The 26,607-nt window shown below is 35.9% G+C and overlaps 1 protein-coding gene across 1 annotated transcript; it reads right to left on the bottom strand.

The window, feature by feature from the left end:
• Nucleotides 1-1,134: 1,134 nt before the first annotated feature.
• On the bottom strand, nucleotides 1,135-11,582 carry LOC133284695 (uncharacterized). The gene is made up of 10 exons (XM_061481773.1): nucleotides 11,424-11,582; nucleotides 10,898-11,034; nucleotides 10,653-10,761; nucleotides 10,480-10,561; nucleotides 10,195-10,280; nucleotides 9,766-9,869; nucleotides 9,511-9,641; nucleotides 9,322-9,415; nucleotides 3,896-3,951; nucleotides 1,135-1,474 (listed from the first exon to the last, which is right to left on the bottom strand). Exons 2-10 carry the CDS (start codon nucleotides 10,940-10,942, stop codon nucleotides 1,378-1,380), a joined length of 804 nt encoding a protein of 267 aa, XP_061337757.1. The 5' UTR covers nucleotides 10,943-11,034; nucleotides 11,424-11,582; the 3' UTR covers nucleotides 1,135-1,377.
• Between the last annotated feature and the right edge of the window lie 15,025 nt (nucleotides 11,583-26,607).

Raw genomic sequence — 26,607 nt, 5'->3', positions numbered from 1 at the left:
GCCTTGAGCTGGCTTCATATATTATTATAATCAATAATATATTTTTTACTACTTTTTACTATAATAAACAAAACATAAGTAATATATTTTAGCATGAAAGATATAATTATATGTGAATTAAGTGAGTTCAATGATTGTCTTTTCTCTGACGAAGGAATATAAAAATTGATGCATTTATAAATGATTTTTAAGCCAAATCTTTAATTTTTTTATAAACAAATCAAGTCAAGCCTAAAATTTAGCTCGTATCAAACTAATGGGCCAAGTCAAGCTAAAAATATTTTTCATAGGTTTGGCTCGTTTAAACTAAAACTTGACTCGGCCTAGCTCATTTATGTTCATACTTAAACCTATTGCAATTATAATCTATTAGTAATATCCTAAATATATATATAAAAAATGTTTTTATTATATAAAATACCAAAAATAATTTTAATAAAAAAAACACTGAGTCATAAAATGTCAAAAATGTTCTAATTAAAGTAAAAATTGTGCAGGAAGGAAAATGCATTATTCTTCTAATTCATTTCTTTTAATTCTTAATTAATTCTCAAATTTACAATTTAATGGTTCAGGTTATCATAGTTTTAATCAAAATGAAAATATTAAAAAAACTAGTTGTTTGCTGAAGACTATACATAACTTGCAAGAGCTAATTGATCATTTTATTCCTATTTTAAATTTTGCAAAATGATCAATCAACCTAACCGGAAAACAAAGATATTGAATGCACCAGATAAATCACCATATTAATATGCTTTTCCTTGTCTTCTTATTTAGATTTCTATTTAGTCTATTAAAATCAAAGTGCTGAGAAGCTTCAAAACGCTTTTCAAAGTTGACATTCATGAAATTCTTTCAAAAACCTTTTCTTTTAAAATGCATGTGAACTGTGACTTTTACTTCTGATAGTTTCTTATATTAAGAAAAATGTTTGAAAATTCTTTGTTTACAATTTTCTATTATTGACTTATTCTTAAGTGAATCTACTTAACCACTGTTTGAGAGAGAAAAGAAAAACCTCGTGTTTTTTTGCCTACATCAAACTTTTTAATGTAAGTTCAAATATATTTTATTTTTTTTTGAAAGATTAAGTTCAAATTTTTTGAATGCTATCAAAATTAGTAACCAAGGTTCAAGGGTCTAAAAACATTTCATGTCCTAACCAAGCAAGTAGTGATAAGAGATTGACCAAGCATCCGTCCCAATTTTTCTCCCCATTGGAGGCTAAATTGTACAAATCATCAAAGTCCCCGATTCATATTGAAACAATCTAATGAGATATTATACATTAACAATGTAAGCTTGATAGACAATTTTGTGGATGTGAAGACTGAACTTTCAAACACACCAAGCAGTGCTGCAAATGGGAATAAACTACTCATCATCGTCCGGGTCAAAATCCTTAACCTTCACATCAGCATCTTCTCCATACTGGATGCAGTTGTCAATTTGGGCCAATACATATTGTATACTGTAAATGAGAACAATCCAATAGTAAGTATAAAATAAAAATGGCTTCATTTTTGGGGTAGGGCTGAACTAATGAAGCAAAGGATGTGAAATGTAAAGTTCAATGACTTGCACTACCCTTTGGATAGGTTAGTAATCAATGACGTGCAGACTATTCAGCATCAATTTTCTGTTTTCAACCTTGAGGACAAGGTTGTTTCCCCACAGGGAGGTATTGTTACAAACATAAATACAAGGGAACACAGGAGGCAGTCAGTTAGATTAGTTAGTATAGGGTAGTTAGTTGGAGGCTTGTCACAATAGTGTAATTGCATGTATATAAGGGGATATACCCCTCTTTTAGAAATAGCTTTTGACAAATATTGAGTTAGGCTGAGAGTGCTCAGTTGAAAGGGAATGCCCCTTGTGAAGAGAAGTGTCTCTTGAATGTACCTTCCATTTTCTTGTCAATGAACAGATTTTTCCTTCCATTTCCATTCTTTTATTTCATTCTTCATTTCTGCAATATCAATTCCTATCTCTAACAACCAGAATCGTAACAGTGGTCCGACCTGCCAGATCTTTGAAGGGGTGAATGCCATGGGAGGAGGGGCTTTGAAGAATTCTGGAAGTCATATCAAGAAGACCAGCGATTCAGAAGTCAATGAAAAGTTGCAGAAAGCAATAGAGATTCTTGATAGGTTGGTGGAGAAATGGGAAACACCAATTTACGAAATCAAGAAGCACGATGTTGATGGAACTCTTGCAGATCCAAAGCCAGAAATGGATGCACTAATTGAGAAGGAGGAGACATCAACCTTTGAAATAAAAAAGGAGCACAATATCAATGGCACTGTTCTGGAGGAGAAATTGGAAGAGAGGTAGTTTCAAAGCTAGAAACTAATACAAAAAAAAAGGAGTCGGAAGATGAAGAGAAGTCTAACATTCTAGCAGAAGATGATGTTGAAGAGGAAGCGCCAGCCTTTGGAATCAAGAAGACAATCTGGGACAGAAAAAGAGATTTTTTCTGTCATGTATGTGGGTGGTGAAAAAACAGAGCATGACACCAAGAAGGAAGAAGAAACAAAAATATTGGAGAAGGCACAAGATGAGGTAGATTTGAAACCCATACCAAGTATGAAGGAAATTGAAAAAGAAGATGAAGATGCAAAAATGGGTTATGTTTTTCAGAATTTAGTGTTCAACAAGAAGTTGGATGAGAAACAAAAATGGGAAGCTCCACCAAAGCTAGTGAATATAGACTTGCCCATTAAGGTGGAGAGGGTATCAATGGGAGAGGGTAATTGGAATCCGAACCTGCAGACCCATTCTCCATCGTTGTTCTTGGGTGGGTGTGCTAACTACAAGATGGTGAAGCAAAGGAAGAAGTCAGCGAGTGCAGCCATGGGGCATATTACAGAGATTAAGCTAAAGTGTAGCATGTTACGGAGTTCACGGTGAGTAACATGTTCTACCAGCCAAAATACAATGAAATCCAGGTTCTTGAACAATTATTTAAGTTTGAATTCAAACTCACAACAGCAAATTTGGCATTTTAATTCACGCGCACAGCATAATTGATGTACCAAAATATTTGATAGAATGGTCATGAAGACAAACAAATCTATCATATTTTCTTGGGCTACAACACTTGTATTCTTCCCACGGTATTCATATTGTAATTTCTATTTGTTTCAACCACTAAACCAGAGAGGCAAGTGATACAGCTCGACCATTGATCAACAAGCCCACTACTAGGAGAGTATATCAAAGGAGGAACCAAATCAATAAAGGAAGTTCAAGGAGTTAAACAGTTATTTGAAGGAATAAAGAATTAGTGATTATGCTAGTTACAAGATTGAATAAAGAATTCAAAGAGAATTAGTGATTACGTCAGTTACAAGATTAGTTAAGGAAATTTGAGATGTCAAGTTAGTTAAAAAGTAGGAGGAATAATTCTAGAGTAAAAATAGGTTACTGAGTCAGGGTTTGAAGGTATCATGATTGTAATCAGAAAATTGAGGTATTCCTCAGTGAAAAGGGATACTTCCCCCAACAGTTTCTTGTTTCCAATAGTCCGAATTTGTTTCTAAAGTTTTAGACGAATCAAGTCTAAAATGTGTTTACAATCACATCTCAAAGCCTGCAACCAGTAGACAAGTCATGGCCAAGATTTTTGAGCAGCACTGGAAACACAAGACGCAAGATCCATAATTTGAGTTCATCTTGGTTCACGCCACATTTTTTTCTTTCTTCAATAAAAATAATTTCTACCAGAGCCTTCAATTTTAATATTTCAGCATCATCAATGACATTTACTCAAAGCCAATTAATGATACAGCCACCAGAGCAAAATCATATCCCTTATATGCAAACAGCATAAGATCCTTCAAAAAAAGAAAAGGCAGCAAGGACAAGCAGGAAAAAGATAGAGAGGCTGTACCTTTTGTCCTTCCTCAAGTCCAGTGGTATAAAACTCACCATGCTATAATTATTCACCTGTTGCAGAAAAAATGAATCAACATCAACATCAACAACACCTTTATCCCAAATTAATTGGGGTCGGTGGTAGATGAACCCACATGAAAGATACAAAACGGTTGAAAAAAAAATAAAAAATAAAAATAAAAAAAATAAAAATAAAATAAAAATAAAATAAAATAAAATAAAAAATAAAAATAAACAAATAAAATAAAAATAAAAAATAAGATAAAATAAAATAACAATATATGTATATATAAATAAATAAAAGTAAAAAAGAAAGGGACAAGAAGAAGTGGGGGAAATGAAGGGGAAAAGGACTAAAAAGGGACCATCTGGAACATAGGAATAACAGCGGGTCTAACCCTCCACCATACTTATAGCTTTTCTCCATTCCGTTCTAAGACATACTGTCCGCCAATCTATATCCCACTCCATTAAATCTTGTTTTACTACTTTCCCCCAAGTAAGCTTCGGTCTACCTCTGCCTCTTTTTGTGTTGAGCTCTTGGTAACAAACTTCTGTTCTTACAGGAGCATCCATGGGTCTTCTCATCACGTGCCCAAACCACCTCAATCTATGTTCTCTCATCTTCTCGGCTACCGGTACTACTCCGACCTTTCGTCGAATATCTTCATTTCTTATCTTATCCATCCTTGTGTAACCACACATCCACCTTAACATCCTCATCTCTGCTACTCCCATCTTATGCTCATGTTGCCTATGTGCTGGCCAGCATTCTGCTCCATATAGCATTGCCGGTCTTACTGCCGTTTTATAGAATTTTCCTTTTAACTTCAGGGGGATTTTGCGGTCACACAAAAAAGCAGATGCACTGCGCCATTTCATCCACCCTGCTCTGATTCTGTGATTTACATCCTCATCAATCTCTCCACCGTTTTGTAAAATGGAGCCCAAGTATTTAAAAACATCTTTTTTGGGTACCTCTTGACCATTTAGATGCACAGGTTCTTGGTCCTCATCTCGTACCAGAGAAAACTCACACTTCAGATACTCAGTCTTGCTTCGACTTAATGTGAATCCTCTGGATTCCAATGTGCTTCTCCACAATTCAAGTTTTCTATTAACACCCTCCTTGCTCTCATCAATAAGCACAATATCGTCTGCAAAAAGCATACACCATGGCACTTCCTCTTGAATATCTTTTGTTAGTTCATCCATAACTAAGGCAAAGAGGTAAAGACTTAGAGCCGACCCTTGGTGTACACCTACCGTGATAGGAAAATAACTTGATGATCCGTTACAAGCTTTTACACATGTAGTAGCCCCATCATACATATCCTTGATTGCCTTTACATACTTTAATGGAACCTTTTTCATCTCCAGGACCCACCATAAAACTTTCCTTGGAACCCTATCGTATGCTTTCTCAAGGTCTATGAACACCATATGCAAGTCCTTTTTCTTTTCTCGGTATCTTTCCATTAGTTGTCGCATCAAGAAAATTGCTTCCATGGTACATCTTCCTGGCATAAATCCAAATTGATTTACAGAAACCTTGGTATCTCTCCTCAAGCGATGTTCAATAACCCTCTCCCACAACTTCATAGTATGGCTCATTAGCTTAATGCCTCTATAGTTTGAACAATTCTGTATATCTCCCTTTTTTTTGTAGATAGGCACAATCATACTTTTCCTCCATACATCAGGCATCTTATTCGTCTGGAGAATCTTATTAAAAAGATTGGTCAACCATTTTATTGCCACATCCCCCAGGCCTCTCCACACTTCAATAGGGACACCATCAGGCCCTAAGGCTTTATTAGTCTTCATCCTCTTTAAAGCCTCCTTAACTTCATGTGTATTAATTCTGCGTACAAATCTTCTATTCATATCATCACACGCGTCCTCTAAGTCCACCTCGCTTGTATCTCCATCCCCATTATACAGCTTGTTGAAGTATTTCAACCACCTTTCATTTACATCTTCATCTCTCACCAGAAGTTTTTGATTTTCATCCTTGATGCATCTAACTTGGGTGAGGTCTTTACTTTTCTTATCCCTTATCTTTGCAAGTTTATAAATACCTTTTTCACCATCCTTGCTCCCAAGATTTTTATACAACCTTGCCTCTAGCTTATCGCACTGCTTTCTTTGCATTTTTTCTCGCCAATCTAAACTTTTGCAGGTTCTCTGCACTGGGACTTTTATGCAAAGATCTAAAGCACTCCTTCTTATGTTTAATTGCCTCTTGCACCTCTCCATTCCACCACCATGTTTCCTTTGTATGAAATCAATTTCCTTTGCTTTCTCCCAACACCCTCCTTCCCAAATTTTGAATACACTTAGCCATCTCATTCCATGTTGCATTTACTCCTCCATCAAACTCCCAAGGTCCTTCGTGCAACATTCTATCATTGAACTCTCTCTCTTTTCCCTCCTTAAGCTTCCACCACCTTATCCTTGGATTCTGAGCCCTCTTCTTCATTGTACGCACTTTGTTGAACCGAACATCCAAGACTACCAGCTTATGTTGCGTAGCGACACACTCTCCAGGGTAGACCTTACATTCGACACAAGAAGTTCTATCTTCTCTTCTAGCCAGAAAGAAATCGATCTGACTACGATTATGGCCACTATGAAAAGTGATTAGGTGTGACTCCCTTTTTTGAAAAAAGGTGTTCACTAACATCAAATCGTAGGCTAGTGCAACATTCAAGATATCTTCTCCAGTCTCGTTTCTCGTCCCATAGCCAAAACCTCCATGGATTCTATCAAAACCTCCATTGCTTTTACCAACATGACCATTTAGATCTCCTCCTACGAAAATCTTCTCCTCTCTAGGTATTCCCCTCAAAACCTCCTCCAAGTCTTCCCAAAATTGGCTTTTATCAGTTGGTTGCAATCCAATTTGGGGTGCATACACACTGAGGATATTCAGGATTAAGTCACCCACAACAAGCTTAACCAGAATAATCCTGTCGCCTTTCCTTTTGACGTCCACAACTTTATCTCTGAAACTTTTATCGATCATAATTCCAACACCATTTCGACTCTTGTTCGTACCTGTGTACCATAACTTGAAACCAGTTCCATCCACTTCCTTGGCCTTTTCTCCAGCCCACTTAGTTTCTTGCAAACACACAATATTCACTTTCCTTCTAGCAAAGACATCTGCCAACTCCCTCAATTTACCCGTTAAGGTTCCTATGTTCCAGCTTCCTAATCTCATCCTTAACCCCTGGGCTGTGCTTGCCCGCCACGCTCGCCCATCTGCGTGTTGGGACCCTGGCATACTTCTCACCAAATCCGGGTGAAGACCTGGCGCCTTGCCTTGGGGCAAGGACCCTAGCCCACTTTTCACTACACCCCGGGCCCGATGCAGCGCCTTGCCTTGTGGCAAGGACCCTAGCCCATTTTTCGCTACACCCGGGGCCCGATGCAACGCGTCGCTATGAAGGGTACGCCCCAACGAAAAATCATATAGGTTCATCACATAAAAATATAGCTGTTTTTTACGGCCGGTTCGCAACACCTGACGCCAACCCTCCTCCTTTATCCTGGCTTGGGACAGGCCATACATGCAAGCACACATGGGCATACTTCTCACCATACATGTTGCAGAAAAAATGAATAAATAGAATAAATAAAATAAATAAACAAGATGATGGATCGAAAACAAAATATTGCAGAATTTAATCAATGTTCCAAAGAAGCTTCAGCGGTAAGAAAATAAATCCTGAATGACTGTTCCAAAATGTGAGTGATATGGGAATGAGTTGCAATATGTAACCTTCATTCCTTTTTAAGATTTGGAATATGCAAATGATGGTAACATCACTCCATTCCCATGATATTTACAGATAAATGGAATGAGAATTATGTCCACATGGAAACAAAAACCCTAAGAAATTCATAATTTCCACAGAGTTCCGAATGATAGATTGCAAAACTAAAATCACACTTGTTGATTGGCACCACCTATCTGGCAATAAAGACACTAAATTGAAGTGAATTATGAAATCAGAAAAACAAAAATAACCTAAATAAAAGCTAGAGGAACGTTTAATTTGCCTGAACTGCAACATTGACATAAAATCTACAGGAACATTTGATTTGCCTGATGTCTATAAACAGGTGATTTCGTTCCAAAACAGACTTTAACAGATTTCTATGTCAATAGATTTCTTAGTTAAAAGAAATTTTAATTTACATTGGATTTTTAATTATAAATAAATTTTTACTAGATAACAGATTTATGTCAATAGATTTCGAAGTTGAAAGAAATTTTATGTTTTGGACTTTTCTAATTATAATTAAATTTTACTAGATTAGACATCAATATACATCTTCACTTGTACTTGCAAGGACAACATCCTAAATACTCTTAAGCACTGTTTTCATTTTTATACTTAATAATTTATTTTATACATCAACCAAGTTAATACATCAAATACTAAATTTAAGATAAAAACATAGAATACCAAAAAAAAAGAAAAAAAAGATAAAAACATAACAGATTAAATCAGAAAGATTTTGGATAGTTCACAATACAGTTCTACAAACATTTGCATTCATTATTTACTTGTTAGTTGTTATTAAGTATTAAAGTAAATATATATACCATGATTTATACATTATCAAAATAAACGCCATAAAAATTAAGCATTAAAATTAACGTGCAATGCAGGTAAGAAAAATTAATAATTATTTAAAGGGATGAAAGCATTATATATCTTGAAGTGGCGTGCAGTGACTAAAGGAGAGGAGCTTCACGGATATTATAGCACAATGGGGTTAGTGTAGTGAACACATGAGTTGTTTTTTCAGTCTATAAGAAGGAAATATATTGGAGAAATTGGAATTTTTTTTTTAAATAAATGGCCCACTCCCCAAGAAACAGCCTCTTTGCAATTATGCAAGGGTAAGGCTGCGTAAAAGGATTGCCTCCACCCCACACTCGCTAATCAGGTTTAACGGGGAGTGGTTTTTTTTAATAAATGGTCCACTCCAGATATGTGAAAATCATGGGTAGGAATGCACTCAGCCAAAATATCATACCAATAGAAGGAATGTCTCCCTGGGAATTTCACATGGAATGCAATCACTTTCATGCTTGCTAAACATCACCTATGTATTATTTTTCTATTTAAAAATAAGAATCAACTTGAATACTTATTTGATCATTGACTACAAAAATCAACCACACTTCAGTCTAAAGCAATGCCAATAAAATCGTTATCTGTTTTCCCTGATAGTACTCTCACATTCTACAATATGACACAGCATATCACCCAGATTTTAATCAATCGCGTACCATTGAAAACAAATTAAATCAATGCAGTTTATACTTTATCATAGTATTGGCCAACAACAAAATCATAGATTAGCAAACAAAACATTTTTTAAAAATCATAGATTACCCACCAGTTCAATCAAAGCTTTATTCAGCTTAGCAAACTGAGGAGCCATCCGTTGATTCAATTCAGACAGTAAAAAGGTGGGCTCTGGATCCAAGAATCTAAGCATAAATTAAAAAAAAAAAAAAATACATCAGAATTTAAATGAATAAAGTGGTTAAAACATTAGGGAAAGAAATTTAGTAACAGTAATTACTCTTCAACATCCTTTTTGTTAGTCACAAGGTCCATTTTTGAAAGGATATTAACATGAGGCAGTTCAAGTTGAACCATTGCAGAAAGGCATGCCATGCATCCACTTATAAATTTGGTCACATCTGTCATGAACTGGAAATGTTTCAAAATTATTAGTGTCAACAAAAATAGTAAGAATACAATAATTGGAAGTCAGAAGGAAAATGAGAGAGTCAACAGCTTAAAAGGAAGCATGATTTAACAAACTATCACAAACCTGTGAATCAAGTAAATACACAGCACAGACATTAAAGTTTTTCCGTTTCAAATGTTCCACAAAATTCCGAAGCATTGGCACATGTGAATAGAGTTCAATCTGACCTGCAAAACATTCTAATTCTAAGTTGATTGATTCCAATTTGTCAGGTCACTTGCAACCAAAAAACTTTATAAACAATTTTAAGCAAAATAATCTTTTAGGTCATGCAAACTGGCCAAGCAACTGTTTTCTTGTAACAGGACAATATATAATCTAAGCATTAGTTGCATTATACTACCAATTCTAATTTTGTGGCCTTACGTACTCATGTGACTGCATCTTATAACGATATTATCGCCTCACAATCACAAAACTTTCATAATTGTAATCATTGGATAATATATATATATAGATATAATACAAAAAGTTAGAGACAAGCACAGCTACCAGGGCAGTCAAAAACCAAGTAATCATCATCCAAATAATTGTCCAGTTCCTCAGTGAACCAATCATCTAGGTTATCTTCAAGATGTCTAAATAAAATAATTAAGGAAACAGAATTTTAAATCAAATTTCAAATAGCTAAAATAGTAAATAAAGGGGAAAAAGAGAAACAGAGAGATAGATAGAGATAAAATAAACAATGATGTAGAATTACTGTTTCAATGAAGCTTGTAAAGAAGATAGAAACAGAAAAAATTTAAAAAGATAAAAATAAAAATAAAAGGATACTCCATGCAGTATACAAGACCACCATTAGGACCTAATCCAAGTTCCTCCATAACATCATCCAGGGAAATGAGTTCCCTTATATCTGCAAGCATCACAACCCAAAGTAGCTAAGCTCCATGAAACAAAACATCTGAACCCACAAAAGCAATAACTACACACCACAATCTGCTTACCCATGGCAACAGGATAGTCAAAATTTTCAGCAGCAGGATCAAGGTTCACAATATGTATTGTTCGCCGTGCCGCAACACAGTGTTGGTACAAACTCGAGCAATACGTAGACTAATCGAGAAAGAAAAACATGCGAACTAATAAGCATCTCATCATTTAAACAAGAGGGGGAGGGGGAACAGCATTGCAAACAAAGCAAGTACATATCTAGTTTAACAGAACAAATGAGTCAAATACAATAAATTACCTTGCCACTACCAGCAGGACCTATAACAAGTTGTGCATAACCCATGATAGCCTTATCAGTTTCCAAGCAATTTCCTTTTCCCTCCTCCCAAGTTCAGATAGTGCAAAGACAATTGACAGCTCGAAAAGAGGCAAGAACTGCAACAGTAATGTAAGCAGCACACCAAACCGCGATGGCCAACAATGAATTCATGAAATGAGAGAAGGCCATAGACGACAGGGACCCAAGACAGAAGAGACAATACAAGAAAACCTGATAATGCTTTAACAAAAGTTTGCTTATTACCCATTTGTTGTTTTTAGTGCAAAATGCCAAATTTGCTAGTTTTCTCATCAATTGCACAGAAACCAAATAACGATGAAAGCATAAGCAACAAAATCGAATGGGCACAAGCAAATGGGTTACGATACAACAATCGGAAACCCAAAATTAGTACGTATTATGAGTTTCTAGTGCTAATGAACAAAGCAATGGTTTTGCTCAATCCAAAATCTATTCAGCCAGTAAAAATTCAAGCCCAACATACCGATTTTTAATGATCGGGTAATGAGATTGAATGAGCTTCGATCATGGCAGCAACCAGAGAGAGAGAGAGAGGGACAGTAATATAATAAAAAGAGATTAAGCTAAAGTCTGAAGGGTATAAGCTATTGCTAGGGTTTCTGACTTCCCTCTAAAAAGCACTCAGCACGACAAAGAGAATGAATGTAAAAAAGGTCGGAAAAAGTTTGAATAATTATAATGTTATTTTCATATGTTCGTAATTTTTCATATTTAATGCTTTCATATCACATATGAAGAATTATAACCATATAAAGATATAAATAAATATAACGTTGGATCAACATAATCAATCTAACGGTGAAATTAATTGATAGTAACACTAATTGATTATTACAATATCTTATCCTATAATTAATTTCAACTTTACTTTGGTGAAATATTGACATAAAACTGAGTTGGTAGTAAGAGAACTCAGTAACTGAAAATAAAAGAGCCTCAGTTCGACCACTTTTAAGAGGGGTTTAAATATCTCCATCTCTGACTCACCTCGCATTCCAAATTAGTCTTATAGTCGGCACAAAGAGTCAAAACTTTTGGAGACACCAAAAGAAGTCAACTCACGAGAGATAACTAGGGTTGGGTTAATTCAAAAGAAAAAGGTTGATATACAATTATATTGAAGTATATAGATTAAATTAAAAATAATTGTTATGTATAAAGATCAATAATATATATATATATATATATATATATATATGGGAAATGTTTTTCTTATGTTGTTGGAGATAAGTTATCTTATGTTAGTGAAACAAAATTATAAGAGGGGTCCACAAATAATTGGAGAGAAAAAAATAGAGGTGAGAATCACCTTTAGTATGTGTGCGTGGGAATTTGATTTATCGCATGTTGAATAAAATAAATATAATCCTATATATATATATAGGTACAACACTTCTACTACAACAGCAGAAGAGTTTTTTCTGCAGCCATAGACTCACAAAAATTTGTACCATGTTATTTTTATTTTCTTTTTTCAAAAAACATGGTGGGACCCATATTTGTTTCTCTCTGTTGGAGAATCTGAACCTCTATAGTAGTAAGAGACGTATAAAGCCACACACACAGATATATATATATATATATATATATATATATATATATATATATATATATATATATATATATATATGGCTTATCGTTTCTCAAGCTGCTTGAGATAATCTCATCTCCGGCTACTAAATCATAATCGTACAAAGATGGATCAATGGTGATAAAGGAAGAGAGAGAAAAAGGAAATCATAACCATTCAAAGATGAATCAATTAATATAAGGAAGTAAATAAATAAAACGACATAGTTTTGGGGTAGCCGGAGATAAACTTATCTCAAACTGCTTGAGAAATGTTTTTCCTATATATATATATATATATATTTATTTATTTATTTGTGTGTGTGTGTGTGGCCAAGATGGCTCTACCAATGGGCGTAGTAACAACATAGGTAGAGAGTGGAGAAGATGATCCCTCCTCCATGTGTGAGGGGGTATTTAGAGTGGAGAGCTCTCTATCTTGGGAGAGCGAACTGGTCAGTTCCATGAGTTGTTTTATCAAGTCATGTCTTGTTTTGAGACAAGACATACTGCCCACTATCAGTGTACAGGGGCAGTAGTGTAGAAAAAGGGAGATGTCTCAGTGGTGAGCCTCTATGGCTTGTCATAAGTGCCATCTAGAAGGTTCTAGATGTGGTTTTTAAGAGATTGGACCCAACTTGTGGGCTTAAGGTGACTATCCAGAACAGAAGACCCCCAGCTTGGTAGCTTGCGGAATCAGGGTGCCAAGATGTACGGTGTAACAGCCCATTACATACCGGTATTGTTAACATTGATTATGATATTAAGCGCAGTTACAATCACAACAGTTCATTTAAAAATACGAGTAAACTTTTTCCTTTTCATTATGTATTCAATTTAAAACAAACATAATACGTAATGATACAAACTGTGATCGCAACTAAAAACTAAACGCGAAATTAATATAATATATGCTTAACTATCATATATTACTTATTTTAAGTTACTAAGAGGTTCCCATAAACCCACTCAGAATAAATCTCACTTTTTCACTTTTCCTAACACTGAACATGCTACTGTCTTTTTAATATTGGGCGTGATCAACACATTATTAATTTTTCATATTTTAGTATGTTAAACTAGACTCAATTACCTTTCCAACAAAGGTATCACACGCCTCAATTGGAGTTCTCCAGCTCCGGTTATAACCATTTGAAGTTGGACTAGCAAAGCTGTCAACCAACTCCAAATAGAGCACCAAAACTCCCTCACCATTTCTGCGATTCTGGACGATTTAGAAATCCAATTTCTCTCAAATTTTTATACAGAATACGATATACCTTGAGGTTTAATTTGATGCATCATAAGCTTAATTTGAGTACGAATTGACCAGATTGGGTAGTTTGTGTTCTCTTCATCCTATAGGATGCTATACAACTCTAAATAGTACCAAATTTTACGAAAACATATCTGATATCTCAACCATTAAAATGGTTTATGGCACGTCCCAATTAGACTTATGTGGAGGGAGATATGCACTCCTAAAATTAACCTAAAAACTGATTATTTCTTAGAAAATTTGACGACATGTCCTTTGATTTATTAACAAATCCCACTCAGCTTTGGTCGGTTACTCGTAGTGTGCAATGTTCTAAGCAGGATACAATTTAACCAATTTGTATTACGCCGGCCTTCATGAGTTGTTTATTTGTTGTCATCGAGTATGAATTGTCTGGTTGGCGATGCTTGAGTGCTTTAAGAGAATCTTCTATTACGGCTTGCAATTGTGTTGTGTTGAACTTGTGTTGACAACCGAAATAAAAATGTCTTGATCATCTGATAAAATAAATTCGACAGAATTGCAGATCCGAGCTTCGTGAGAAAATAATATTGTAGATGAAAGCTTCTGGAGAGGAAATAAAGTTGTAGTGAAAGCTTGTGGAGAGGATAATGTGTTCCAAAATAGAGAGCGATGGAGATTCTCATGATAAATATATATATATATATATATATATATATATATATATATATATATATTCCCTTCTTCAGCAATAAAACTCGTTGGTGATATGAATGTATAATAAATAACGCCCAGTGACTTGGGTCTTTAATGTCTAGTTACTCAGATATGTTGCTCTATAATCATGACTAACAACAACTAAAATAATAGAATTTAAGTGACAATAAAAATATGCCTAGATGGGACGTTGGCCATATATATATTAGAGATATTTCAATCGGTTCATTACTTCATGACTAGTCCGATTCGGGACGGGTCCTCTTAGGTCTGAGATCAGAGTTGTCGTAATATCCCTTCGTGGTTGAAGAATCGCCTCGTCCTCGAGGTGGGCTTGAGTGGTGGATAGCCTAGTACCTCCTTAGGAATCTTCTGGAATGGGTGAAGTGAGAAGTGAGTGGTTGCCAGGTAGTTTGGTTGTGGAATCTTTCCACACCGTTGGATTAGTGGGGTTAAGTGGCAAATGAATGGTTGTGATTGAGAGTGGGGTATGGGGAACTAAAGTTGATGACGTTGCTATGTCTGGTTCACTCACCTTGATAACGTAAGGATTACAGGAAAAGTTAATGTTGTCACCTACAACTACTTATTTTGAAACCCTTCCTATCCCCTCCACAGTCGAATACGAAATCTGCCTCTAATCGTGGTTAGATGAAAGTAACTGCACGGTGTCGACCCCCATTTCGTTATTGAAGTCTGCTCCTGATGACGATAACTCCATTTTCGACGGGGTATGAATTTGGAGAGAGTCATTCTCCGTAATGGTCAGCGCTTTCTTCGTTGTAGAGGTTTCAACTACCAGAGATGGAACAGAAAAATCTGAACTTGGCTGGTTTCCCGTGTGATGTGTGGTGGTAGACATATCAGGTGACAAAGAATGATGCTCCCTCACATCCCTTTCGTCTTCCATGTTGAATCTTCCGGTGGTAGACCCTCCCATTGAATTAAAATTGTCGGATTTGCAGGTTGTCACGCTAGATTGTGCGAGAAGCCACAATGGCACATGGTTTGTGCATGGGTGGAAACTCTGTTGCAGATGATGAAAACTGGTGAACCTATTGTGTTTGGTTCGATCTAAAAGGTCTCAACAAGGAGACATGAAAAACAGGTGAATCCGTGAAGAGGACGACAGATCCAACTGATACGCTGTCAGGCATATGCATTCCAGAACATAAAAGGGACCATCGTATCAAAGACTTAGATTTTAGGGAGACCTTTGGTGAGCCGACAATTGTCTATACGGTTGCAGACACAACAACACCTTGTCTCCGATTGAAAAAGTAAAATCTTTACGTTTTCTGTCTATCGTGGCTTTCATTAGTTGCAGAGCTCTAATTAAATTATTTTTGACTTTGGTCAGAATGTTTGTGCATGAGATCAATTCAGAGTCCACCACTTCATTAGAGAAGGAGCCCAGGGTATATGCCAGCATGTTAGAAAATAGTTTACAGAATACAACCTGATATGGTGACAACCAGGTGGAGCTATGGACGGTGGTATTGTAATGGTATTCTTCCCAGGCTAAGTGTTTGGACCACGAAGAGGGAAAATCATGTGCAAAAGCACGAGGGTAAAGTTCTAGACTTCGATTAGAATGTTCTGTGACCCCGTCAGTTTGTGGGTGGTAAGAGGAGCTAAATCTAAGATGTGTCCCCTGTAGGCAGAAAAGGGTTTGCCAGAAATTGCTCAAAAAAAAGGGATCACGATCTGAGATAATGGACTGAGGCATAAGTGTGGAACCAATGCATTCTACGTAAAGAATATAAAGGTTCAACGATTTTGATGATAACAAACAAGCATGGAAAGAAAGCTTCAAAGTGCAACCATAAAAAAGAAGTCTAAAGAAGATAAGACTCAAGCTTCAAGAGAAGACTCTAAGTCCAAGCAATCTCAAAGTAATATTAGGACTTAGGATTATTTGAAAGTGAAATTGATTCCTTACGTGAACGAAGCTCAAAGTATATTTTTAAAATACATGCATTAATCATCGTTTATCATTTAAATGCATTCCTAACATGAAAATCTATTTTCAATGATTATCAAATACTTAAAAAGGTTTTGAAACTGACTTGGATCATGAGAAAACCATTTTGGGACGAAATCCAACCTTTTAACAGGTTGGTAATCAATTACCCAAGCAATGGTAATCGATTACCCTTAATGGTAATCGATTACTCACACAATGGTAATCGATTACCTACTGTGCAGAAGATAAAATAACGGCTATAAAATGACTAGTTTGCGAAAATGAGTAGAAAAACACCCATGAGGGCCCTCTATAAATAGAGACTACTATTCCATTGATTAGACAATACTTCTTGATCATTATTACTCATTTATATCATACTACTTGCATTATTCTTGTCTTCTTGATCATAAATTCTCTTTGAGCTTTATTCTTGTGAGAGTGTCAACACCCATAGTTTTTCAACTTGTATTATTTGTACTTTGAGAGTACTTAATCATTGTTAAATACTTCCATTTGATTTCTTGATAAGTTAGGGGAGTGAACCCTTTAAACTTGAGAGGTCACCAAATTCCTAAGGAAATTTAGAGTGTAACATTGTGAGGCATCAAGAGCCCGAAGTCTTGAAAGGTTGTAGTGGTTTGTCAAGCACCTCTGAGCTTGATAGCTAGTGAAAAGATTTGATCAAGCGGATTCAGTCTGGACGTAGGTCACAGTGGTGGTAACCGAACCAGGATACATCTAGTTTGCAATTTCTCTAACCTTAAACTCCTTACTTTAGTATTGAAAGTGCATTTTTAGATTGTGTTTATCTATTTGCTTGCTTACTTTATTAATCACACACTTGCTCTCACACCTAGAATTTTCCTTATTAAAACACTTTATTGAAGAAATACTCTTTAAAATATCAAAAGAGGCACTTTGCGAAAAGATTTTTTAAAACTCAATTCACCCCACCTCTTGAGTATTGAAGCCACTTGTCCAACAAGTGGTATCAGAGCTTGAACTCTTGTGTAAAGAGCTTAACCGCTTCAAGAGAAGGGATGGCTTCTTTGAACCATGATATGCCCCTTGAGGGATCTTCTAGTACTAGACCTCCATTTTTCAATGGCGTCGATTATTCTTATTGGAAGAGTCGGATGAAAATATTTCTTCAATATAATGATTTAAGAGTATGGAACATAGTTGAAAAAGGGTATACACCACCAACAATAAAAAATGCGAAAAATGAAGATGTTCCTAAAGATATAGATGATTACATCGAAGAAGAAGTTAAGAAAGAAAATTGGAATGCTAAAGCTCAAAACTTGATTACAAATGCCTTAGGTCGTGATGAATATTTTCGTATTTCAAATTGTAAAAATGCTAAGGAAATGTGGGATATTCTTCAAATAACCCATGAAGGAACTAGTGATGTTAAATTTACAAAATTAAATGCACTCACTAGAGAATTTGAAATATTTTAGATTCATGAAAATGAAAGCATTCAAAGTATGCAAAAGAGATTCACACATCTTGTCTCTCATTTAAATGCTTTAGATAAATCATTTACTAACCTTGAGTTAATTGCTAAGGTTATGAGAAGTGTGCACAATAGGGAATGGCAACCCAAGTTGACGGCTACAACGAAATCAAAAGATTTGAAGACCATGGATCTTGCAACCTTGTTTGGCAAACTCCAAGAGTATGAAATGGAGCTTAGTAGAATAACCTTAAAGGAACAAGCCATCAAGAAAAGTAAGGGAATTGCCTTAAAAGCCTCAACACCAAGCAAAGAGAAGGATGAGGAAAAAGAAAAAGGAGATTCCGAAAATGATCTTGATGAAGATGAGATTAGTCTCTTCGTGAAGAAGTATGAAAAAAAATTTAAGAAGAATTTTTCAAATAGACCCGCATTTCCTCCTAGAAGAAGATCTAAAGATGAAGGATCCTCCCAACTCACCATCACTTGCTACGAATATGGAAAAACCGGTCACTACAAATCGGATTGTCCAAATATTCAAAAGAAAGACAAATATGAAAATAAGCAAGGCAAAAATAGAAATAATTTCAAGAAGGATTATTGTAACAGCCCGTTGTACACCGATATTGTTAATATTAATTATGATATTAAGCGCAGTTACAATCACAACAATTTATTTATAAAAATGCAAGTAAACTTTTTCCGTTTTATTACGCGAGCTTTTAAAACCATAATAACGCGTAATAATTAAAAATTGTGACCGTAACTGTAAAATATTTGCGGAATAATTATTTAAACTAATTTTATATCATTTATTACATCTCTCAAGTCACTAAGGGGTTCCCATAAACTCACTTAGCTAAAATCTCACTTTTACGTTTTCTACATATTCGAACATGGTTCGGTCTTTTAATTTTTGTGGACAAACCGCATTCTTAAGCCTATCATCTTTTAGTATGTTATTCTAGACTTAATTAGATTTCTAGGAAGCTATCACACGAGTCATAAAGTTCTCTTTGCTCCGGATATCGCCGTTTGAAGTTGGACAAGCAAATCTGCCAGCCATCCTCAAACCGGATCCAAACAGCCTTCATTCTATCACAGATTTCGCAAAATCCACTTAACCAATTGCTCTCAAATTTTTATATAGTAAACTAGACACCTCAAGGTTCAATTTGACATATCATATACTTAATTTGACCAAGAAACAATGCAGGAATAAAATTCCCAAAAACTGCCAGAAATAGCCCCTGCACAGGTGCGTTCTAGACAATCCGAATTCAATGGCTTCTACAGGGCTACGTGCAACCAAGAAAATTCCCAAATTTTACCACAAGGTAGAGTACATCACAATCTTCAAAACAACATATGACACGTCCCTATCGGACTTCTTTGGAGGAAGATGTGTTCTCCCAAAGTTCACCTAAATTCTGCTAATTTCTAGAAAATTCGTCAGAGTTTCCTTTGTTTTTCCAATAAATCCCAAATTTGCCAATGTGTTATCTAAACTCAATTGGTAACTAATAATAATGGGTGGCACACAAGGACCAACAATGCCTTGGTGCTCTTACAACCCTTCAGAGTTTATATCCAATTTGCTCAAAGTACATAATCAATGCTTACTTTTCAGGTTAACTAATTTCAATCACAAGGGTCCAATTGCATGCATTCTTTGAATCATAAATCATCATTCACATCCTAGAATAGGCCTATTGCCCTTTCATCATATTACATACTTCAATGTTACATCAATTCTCCATATTACAAATTACAACTTCAAATAGACATATTACAATTTTCCTTCAAGTATGCATAATAAATGCTCCAAAATAAACATGATAATCAAAGACTAACTTAGACAAAATACATCATGAATAAAAATGACAACAATAATCCTGAATCATATGCAATGTTCACGACCTAAGTCTAGCCTAGGCCCAATGGCCTCAAAATGAAAAACAATCCTATGTCCAAATCATCCTACGGGCTTCTTGCCCGCCGCTCCCACACCACTGGCACTACCTGAAATAAATTTCCCAAAGCGGGGTGAGATATACGAATATATCTCAGTAACCCAGAGGTTTTGGAGAATACTCCGTCAAATGGCTCACTCTGATGCATATAAATAACATAACATAACTTCTGAAAATAGGATAAAGCAAGGGATTTAGTGAAGTAGGGAAGCATAGGGATACAAAATACGACAAAGCTGGAATGGTCAATGCCAAAACCACGCAACGTCCAACCTATTGGCCTCAGCATATAAGCCTACGGGTTTCAAACCAAGGTGTGTTCCCAGAACATCAACCAAGGCACCTTCCATCCATATCCACCCGAGACTTCCTAGTGTGCTCCTATCTGGATCACACACCACGACCCCATGTCAACTGAAACTCCCTCACGGAGACCTATCCAGTGGAAGTCTGTAACGCCCGAAGGCAAACAGTCTACTGGCCAGAGACACGGTACATCCTATGTACCACCACACATACAATATGCATGAACATGTTATCCTATATTATTCACATACATTTCCTACCATTACCCTTGTTGTGCAATTGTGTACCCCTTTATCAATCACACATTACACAAGTGCACGTGTCAACAAGTAATAAAGTGGATGTGTGAGTCCAGATATCATTCCCACGAAGAAAACTATAAAGTTGGGATCAATGTGAAGCAATCAAGGTAACAAAGATAATTTGGAAGAGGTTAATGACTAATTAAACAATAAAACCAATAATTAACTAAAAGAATGCAGTAATAAAATAGGTTTTCCAAGTATTAAAGATAGATTGGGATCAATTTCCCCATTATTGCAACTTCACCAGAATGCAGTAACCATGCTACAACAATTATCCATTCAGTAACCAGAACACTAATGCATGCAAGGGATCTCACCAACTCTACATGTATACTAAGTCCCACATCTCTATGGCCAACATAGTTATGAATCATTAAGTGCAAGTTCCATTTGATTTTGTGGTGTGAATGATCTCTCTACCCACAATTAACTAATTAAATTAGTTAAACCACAATGCATAATAACTTTCCGAGTTCACCTATATCTCTATAGCCCAACCCTAATTATCTTGCAACTCTCTCTCGATAAGTCAACAAGAATAAAAATAAGCACTTTATTAAGCAACTGAAAGGAAAATCATGTAACAAAGTTAAAGCAATACTGACTACATTACAATAAGGTACTCTATCACCCAATCATAACAATTTAGCCCATACTTGGGTGGGAAGAAACAACAAAGAAAGAATAAGATTCCATTAAACTAAAGTAAAGAAAACAGGGACGTTGCTGTAGCACTACTCCCGCAGCTACCGTAGGCTCCACCACCATCATCCTTGCTTCAGCCGCCAGAATAGTGCAGGGATCCACCGGATTTGATGATCTCTCTACCAAACCCTAGCCTCACCCTTTGATTCCTTGGATTTCTCTCAACGAACCCTCAAATTCTCTCTATGTGTTTCCCCCACTTTCTCTCTCTAGGATCTGATTGAATGTCTAAAGCATGTGTAGCGTTCCTAGCCTCTCTTCTGTGTGTAGGGTTTGTTCCTTTATATACTTGATATTCTGGGCCTCAAACAACTCTTCAGGTCCATGTAAATCTTCATTCAAATCTGTCGTGTGAGTGGATAAGGATGACACTCTGTTTGCTGTAATGCTGACAGAGCATTCTTTCCTTATTTGCTGCAGCGCTGATTGAAGATGCAGCTCTGTTTTGCTGTAGCGTTGAAGATTCTTTCCTTATTTGCTGCAGATATGATTGAAGATATAGCTCTGTATTGCTGCAGCGCTGAAGATTCTTTCCTTATTTGTTGCAGATATGATTGAAGATACAGTTCTGTATTGCTGCAGCGCTGATAAGGCACAGAGCATAATGTTGCATATCTTCTCAGATTCTTTCCAGATTTGTAATTCAGATTTGAATCAGATTTGTAATCGTTGATTTGATGGAGATTAGCTTGTGATTTCTTGACGTTTTTGAGCGTGTATCCAGATTAGGTCTTTGTGTACACGTTCAGAAGCTTCTTCCATCAAATTGGGCTTGGATCCATAGCTTGATGGTGATGATGTCAACAATATGCACTGCTGACCTCATCTGCATTGCTACAGCATTACTTCCCGATGCTACAACATTGACCTGCAGTAAAATAACAAATGCATTTAAATGTTTCCAATACCTCAATTTATATCCAAGTACACATAATTAACAAAATTCTCAATTAAATCATGAAATCATAGAATTCATGCATTAATCATATAAAATCAAGAGAATTATATGTAATCATATCACCAAAACATCACAATTAAGCCCAAAATAACTCTCTTTTGGAGAGTTATCAACCCTCAACGGGCATGGTTGAACACACAAGGGGATCAAACCCCAGTACCAAGGGATTACCGTACTAATCTCCTTCACAAAGCTCCAACGCAATACTTCCCGAGCTAAGTACACAAACAGAAATGCCTACACAGAGGACATTCCCAATTAATTTCCATTCACACAACACATGCAAGTTTTCAAGTACATATGCATGGTTCCAAAATACTTACCACAATCCCTTTTGGTCCGGGACCAAGGGCAACCAATCGAGCTCACGGTTCAGAGTTCAAATCCGCGGGAGGCAACCTACATTGATCGTACACGGATCATTAATATACGGTGAATCCACCAAAGTCCAAAAACATCAAAATCCTCCTATACACAATGGTATGTTCGGCCTTTATAGTGTTAAATCACAATTTATTTTTCTTTATTTTCTTTTTATTTTTCTTTATCATCCTAAGGCTACCACGATGTCATTTTAGGTCCCACTTTCCATTTTACACCATCCTAACATCATTTTGCCATTTAATTCACTCTAGTTCAATTTTCAATTTCACACAACCAACCACTTTTTCCTTTGATTTTCAAAGCATTCACTCATCACACAATACCTCCAAATACCTCTTAACAACACACCACATCAATTGCATAATTTTTGCATCATTGGACCCTGAATATTCTCTCTTGGCCGAATTGTACTAGCCACACACCAAGGATTATTCAATTCAATTCAACTACTCCACACCTCATACAATCCTATTATTAACTCATACAACCATACAACAACTCAATTACACAATCCTAAAATCAACCAACATCACAAAGTCATGGCATTTCAACACAAATATCCACTAAGTTATCATACAATTCCTCAATAATTTTTAATGCATTTATCACTCTAAAACATCATTCTAAATCACTTTCATCTAATACACAATTTCTATTTGAGCTCTCTAAATATATTAATCACACAAAATGCCTTTAGGGTTCATGAAATTGAATCAACGAATCCAACCAATAAAATGTGATGAAACCATTGGAGAACCAAACAACTCCATGAGTGCAAATCTACACCAAAGGGCCGCGGGTTAGTGGGGGGGGGATTTTCTCAAAATCTAGAGAGTTTCATGGCTTAAAACTACCACCATTGTGTTTGGGAGGTGATTTCTAAAAAATTTCAAGACAAACTTCACTTGATTTGATGAAGATTTGATGAAGTTAGGAGAGAAAGAAATCAAAATGAAAATGGCCAAGGGAGGGGGGGTTTGAGCGCGGGTTTGGAGAGAGAAAGAGAGTGTGAGGGTGATGATGAATAGCCATACACATGAGGCCTTAAGTGACTTAAGTGAGGTGGGCCCCACCGCCACTTCACGCAATTTCAAAATAATTCAAACTCCCTCCGATTCCACTAAACGTCCATAATTTCATAACCTATTTAGAAACTCTAATTTTTAACATTAACCATTATCCTTTAATTACCCTTGATCAGATGAATCCGGAGTTTTCCGGTCGTTCGGAGAAAGTGCAATTTTAAGCTGTTACGCGCGCCATAGGCACGCTTCCCCAAACTTACTAATTTCCGTCAGTTTTCATCAGAAATCATATTTCCTAGCCCTATAAACCATTTATAACTTATATCCAGACCTAGAGCTCAAAATTCAATCAGCACGCTTTACGGTGCAACTGTACCGCGATATTTTTACCCGGTAAAAACACTATTCATCGAATTTTCAGAAACTTGCCTAACCACTCAATTTTTCGTTCTGAATCCATTTCCAGGGTTATTTTTTATCATTTGAGACCTTCTACTCAATTTTACCTTCCTAGGGTTACGTGTTTGGCTAATTACCGTTTTACCCTTCCTTTGTAATTTGGCCTTAATTTCAGGATTTTCACTAATCCTACCCTTTAATCCTTATTTTCATATATAATTATATGTTTTAGAAATATGAGGTGTTATACTTATCTTGCTTGGGATGATGAATCTAGTTCTTCTGATGATGGCTCCAAGGAAGAAGCAAACCTATGTTTTATGGAAGATGAGAGACCACTAGAGAAATCAAGCAAAAGAACTCAACATATATGTGTAATGGCAAATGAATATGAAATCGAGGTAAAATCATCTTGCTCTACTATTTTCCCTTCATATGATGAGTTGTCTGAAATATTGGAAGAACTTGCTATAACCATGTTAAATGAAAATAGAGTTGTAGAAAGGAAAAATAGTGTATTGAAAGAACTTGCTATAACCATGTTAAATGAAAATGATCTTCCAAAAGATTTTTGGACGGAAGCCGTTGGCACTGCTTGTTATATTATGAACCGTGCTTTAATTAGACCTATTTTGAAGAAAACCCCTATGAACTTTACAAAGGAAGAAAACCTAATATTTCATATTTTCATGCTTTTGGTTGCAAATATTTTATTTTAAACAATCGAAAAGAAAACCTTGGAAAATTTGACTCTAAAGCCGATGAAGACATATTTCTAGGCTATTCACTTACAAGTAGAGCTTATAGAGTCTATAATAAGAGAACAATGGTCATTGAAGGGTCTATTCATGTTGAATTTAATAAGACTAACAATGCATTGCCTAGAAAAGAACTTTGTGATGATGATCTTATAGAAAATATGGAAAACATAAACTTGGATGGCAAAGAGGAAGATGAAAGGCAAAAAAAGAAGAAGCAAGCAATGAAGAAATACCAAGTCAACAAACCAATGATGGAAATAATCTACCACAAGATTGGAGAATAGCTAGAGGACACCCCATTGATGTGGTAATTGGTGATATATCCAAAGGGATAACTACTAGAAACTCAATTAGAAATATTTGTAATCACTTAGCATTTGTCTCTCAAATTGAGCCTAAGACCATAAATGAAGCAATTATTGAAGAACATTGGTTCTTGGCAATGCTAGAAGAACTAAATCAATTTGAAAGAAATCAAGTTTAGGAACTTATGCCAAAACCAAATGATTATCCAATAATTAGAACAAGATGGGTCTTTAGGAACAAGCTTGATGAAAATGGAATAATAACTAGAAATAAAGCTAGACTTGTTGCTAAAGGATATAATGAAGATGAATGTATTGATTATGATGAAACTTATGCTCCCGTTGCTAGATTAGAAGCTATTAGATTATTACTCTCATTTGCATGTATAATGGATTTCAAACTTTTTCAAATGGATGTTAAAAGTGCATTTCTAAATGGATACATTCAAGAAGAAGTATATGTTGATCAACCTCCCGATTTTGAATATCATAATTTACCTAACCATATTTTTAAACTCAAAAAGACTTTATATGGTTTGAAACAAGCTCCAAGAGCTTGGTATGAAAGATTAAGAAGGTTTATTTTAGAAAGAAGATTTTTTAAGAGGAAAAGTGGATACAACTCTCTTTACACAGAAGAAAAATGATCATCTATTATTTGCACATATCTATGTTGATGATATCATATTTGGTGCCACTAACGTTAACTGATGTGCCTCTGGCAGATGTAGTTTTCTAAGCTGAAATTGATAAGAATTGAGTCATAAAAGAGCAATTTAATATAAATATTTGCTTACTATATTGATTCTTTCCATGTCAATGATATTTCTCACCTAATGGTTGTGTTTATAAAGGTAGAAGAAGTGAAAACTACAAAATTGTCAAAAAGCTTGTTGACGCGACTTCACATGGGTGAACCTTGGGCCAAATTTCCAGAGAGTTGGCGCTACACTGGCGCCAACCCGCGCCGGTTTACGAACTTACAAGACCGTGGTGGTACAATTTCCAGCAAGTTGGCGCGGACTGACGCCATTATGGCGCAGACCCGCGCCGGTGTGCGAGTGTCACAGGATCGCGATAATGTTATTTCCAGAAAGATGGCGCAAGTTGGCGCCACACTAGCGCCAACCCGCGCCGGTGTGCGACAAAAATGGACCGTGTGTCTGAAGGGCAATTTTGGGAAGAATGAAAGAGGCGTATAAATATGATGCTCGTGACAGAATGAGGGGGTAGCCCTATTCTATTGAAGAGAGACGACGGTGGTGCTCAGAGAGAGAGTCTGACAAGAATCTATTTCATCTTCTTCTTCCTCTTTTCATTTATCAATTTATGTTGAATATTGAATTTTCAGTTTTGATAATGGTTGGCTAGTTCTTTTTATTGTAGTTAGGGTCACGAACATTATGAGAACCCTTGTTACAACGGATTGATTTATAATTCTTTGTTTATATAATTATCTTTATCTTTACCTTGTGCATAATTTATATCTTCTTTATTAGAATTGATCAATCTAATAGTTGATGATAGTTTGAGGGTTAGAACCCTATATAGGAATATTGAGGTTTTGATCTT

Source organism: Gastrolobium bilobum, unplaced genomic scaffold, assembly GCF_033153095.1.
Source record: "Gastrolobium bilobum isolate Gb01-03AN ecotype WA unplaced genomic scaffold, APGP_CSIRO_Gbil_v1 utg6879, whole genome shotgun sequence".
Classification (NCBI taxonomy): Eukaryota; Viridiplantae; Streptophyta; class Magnoliopsida; order Fabales; family Fabaceae; genus Gastrolobium; species Gastrolobium bilobum.
The sequence above is the reverse complement of the archived record's forward strand: the minus strand, read 5'-3'. Positions and strand labels throughout refer to the sequence as shown.

Excerpts from the sequence above, each read along its gene's own strand:
- LOC133284695 (XM_061481773.1), bottom strand. The coding sequence starts at position 10,942 with ATGGGTTATGCACAACTTGTTATAGGTCCTGCTGGTAGTGGCAAG. Across the intron at positions 10,562-10,652 it reads TGACTATCCTGTTGCCATGG|ATATAAGGGAACTCATTTCC; the intron begins GTAAGCAGATTG and ends TGATGCTTGCAG. Across the intron at positions 10,281-10,479 it reads GGTCTTGTATACTGCATGGA|ACATCTTGAAGATAACCTAG; the intron begins GTATCCTTTTAT and ends TATTTTATTTAG.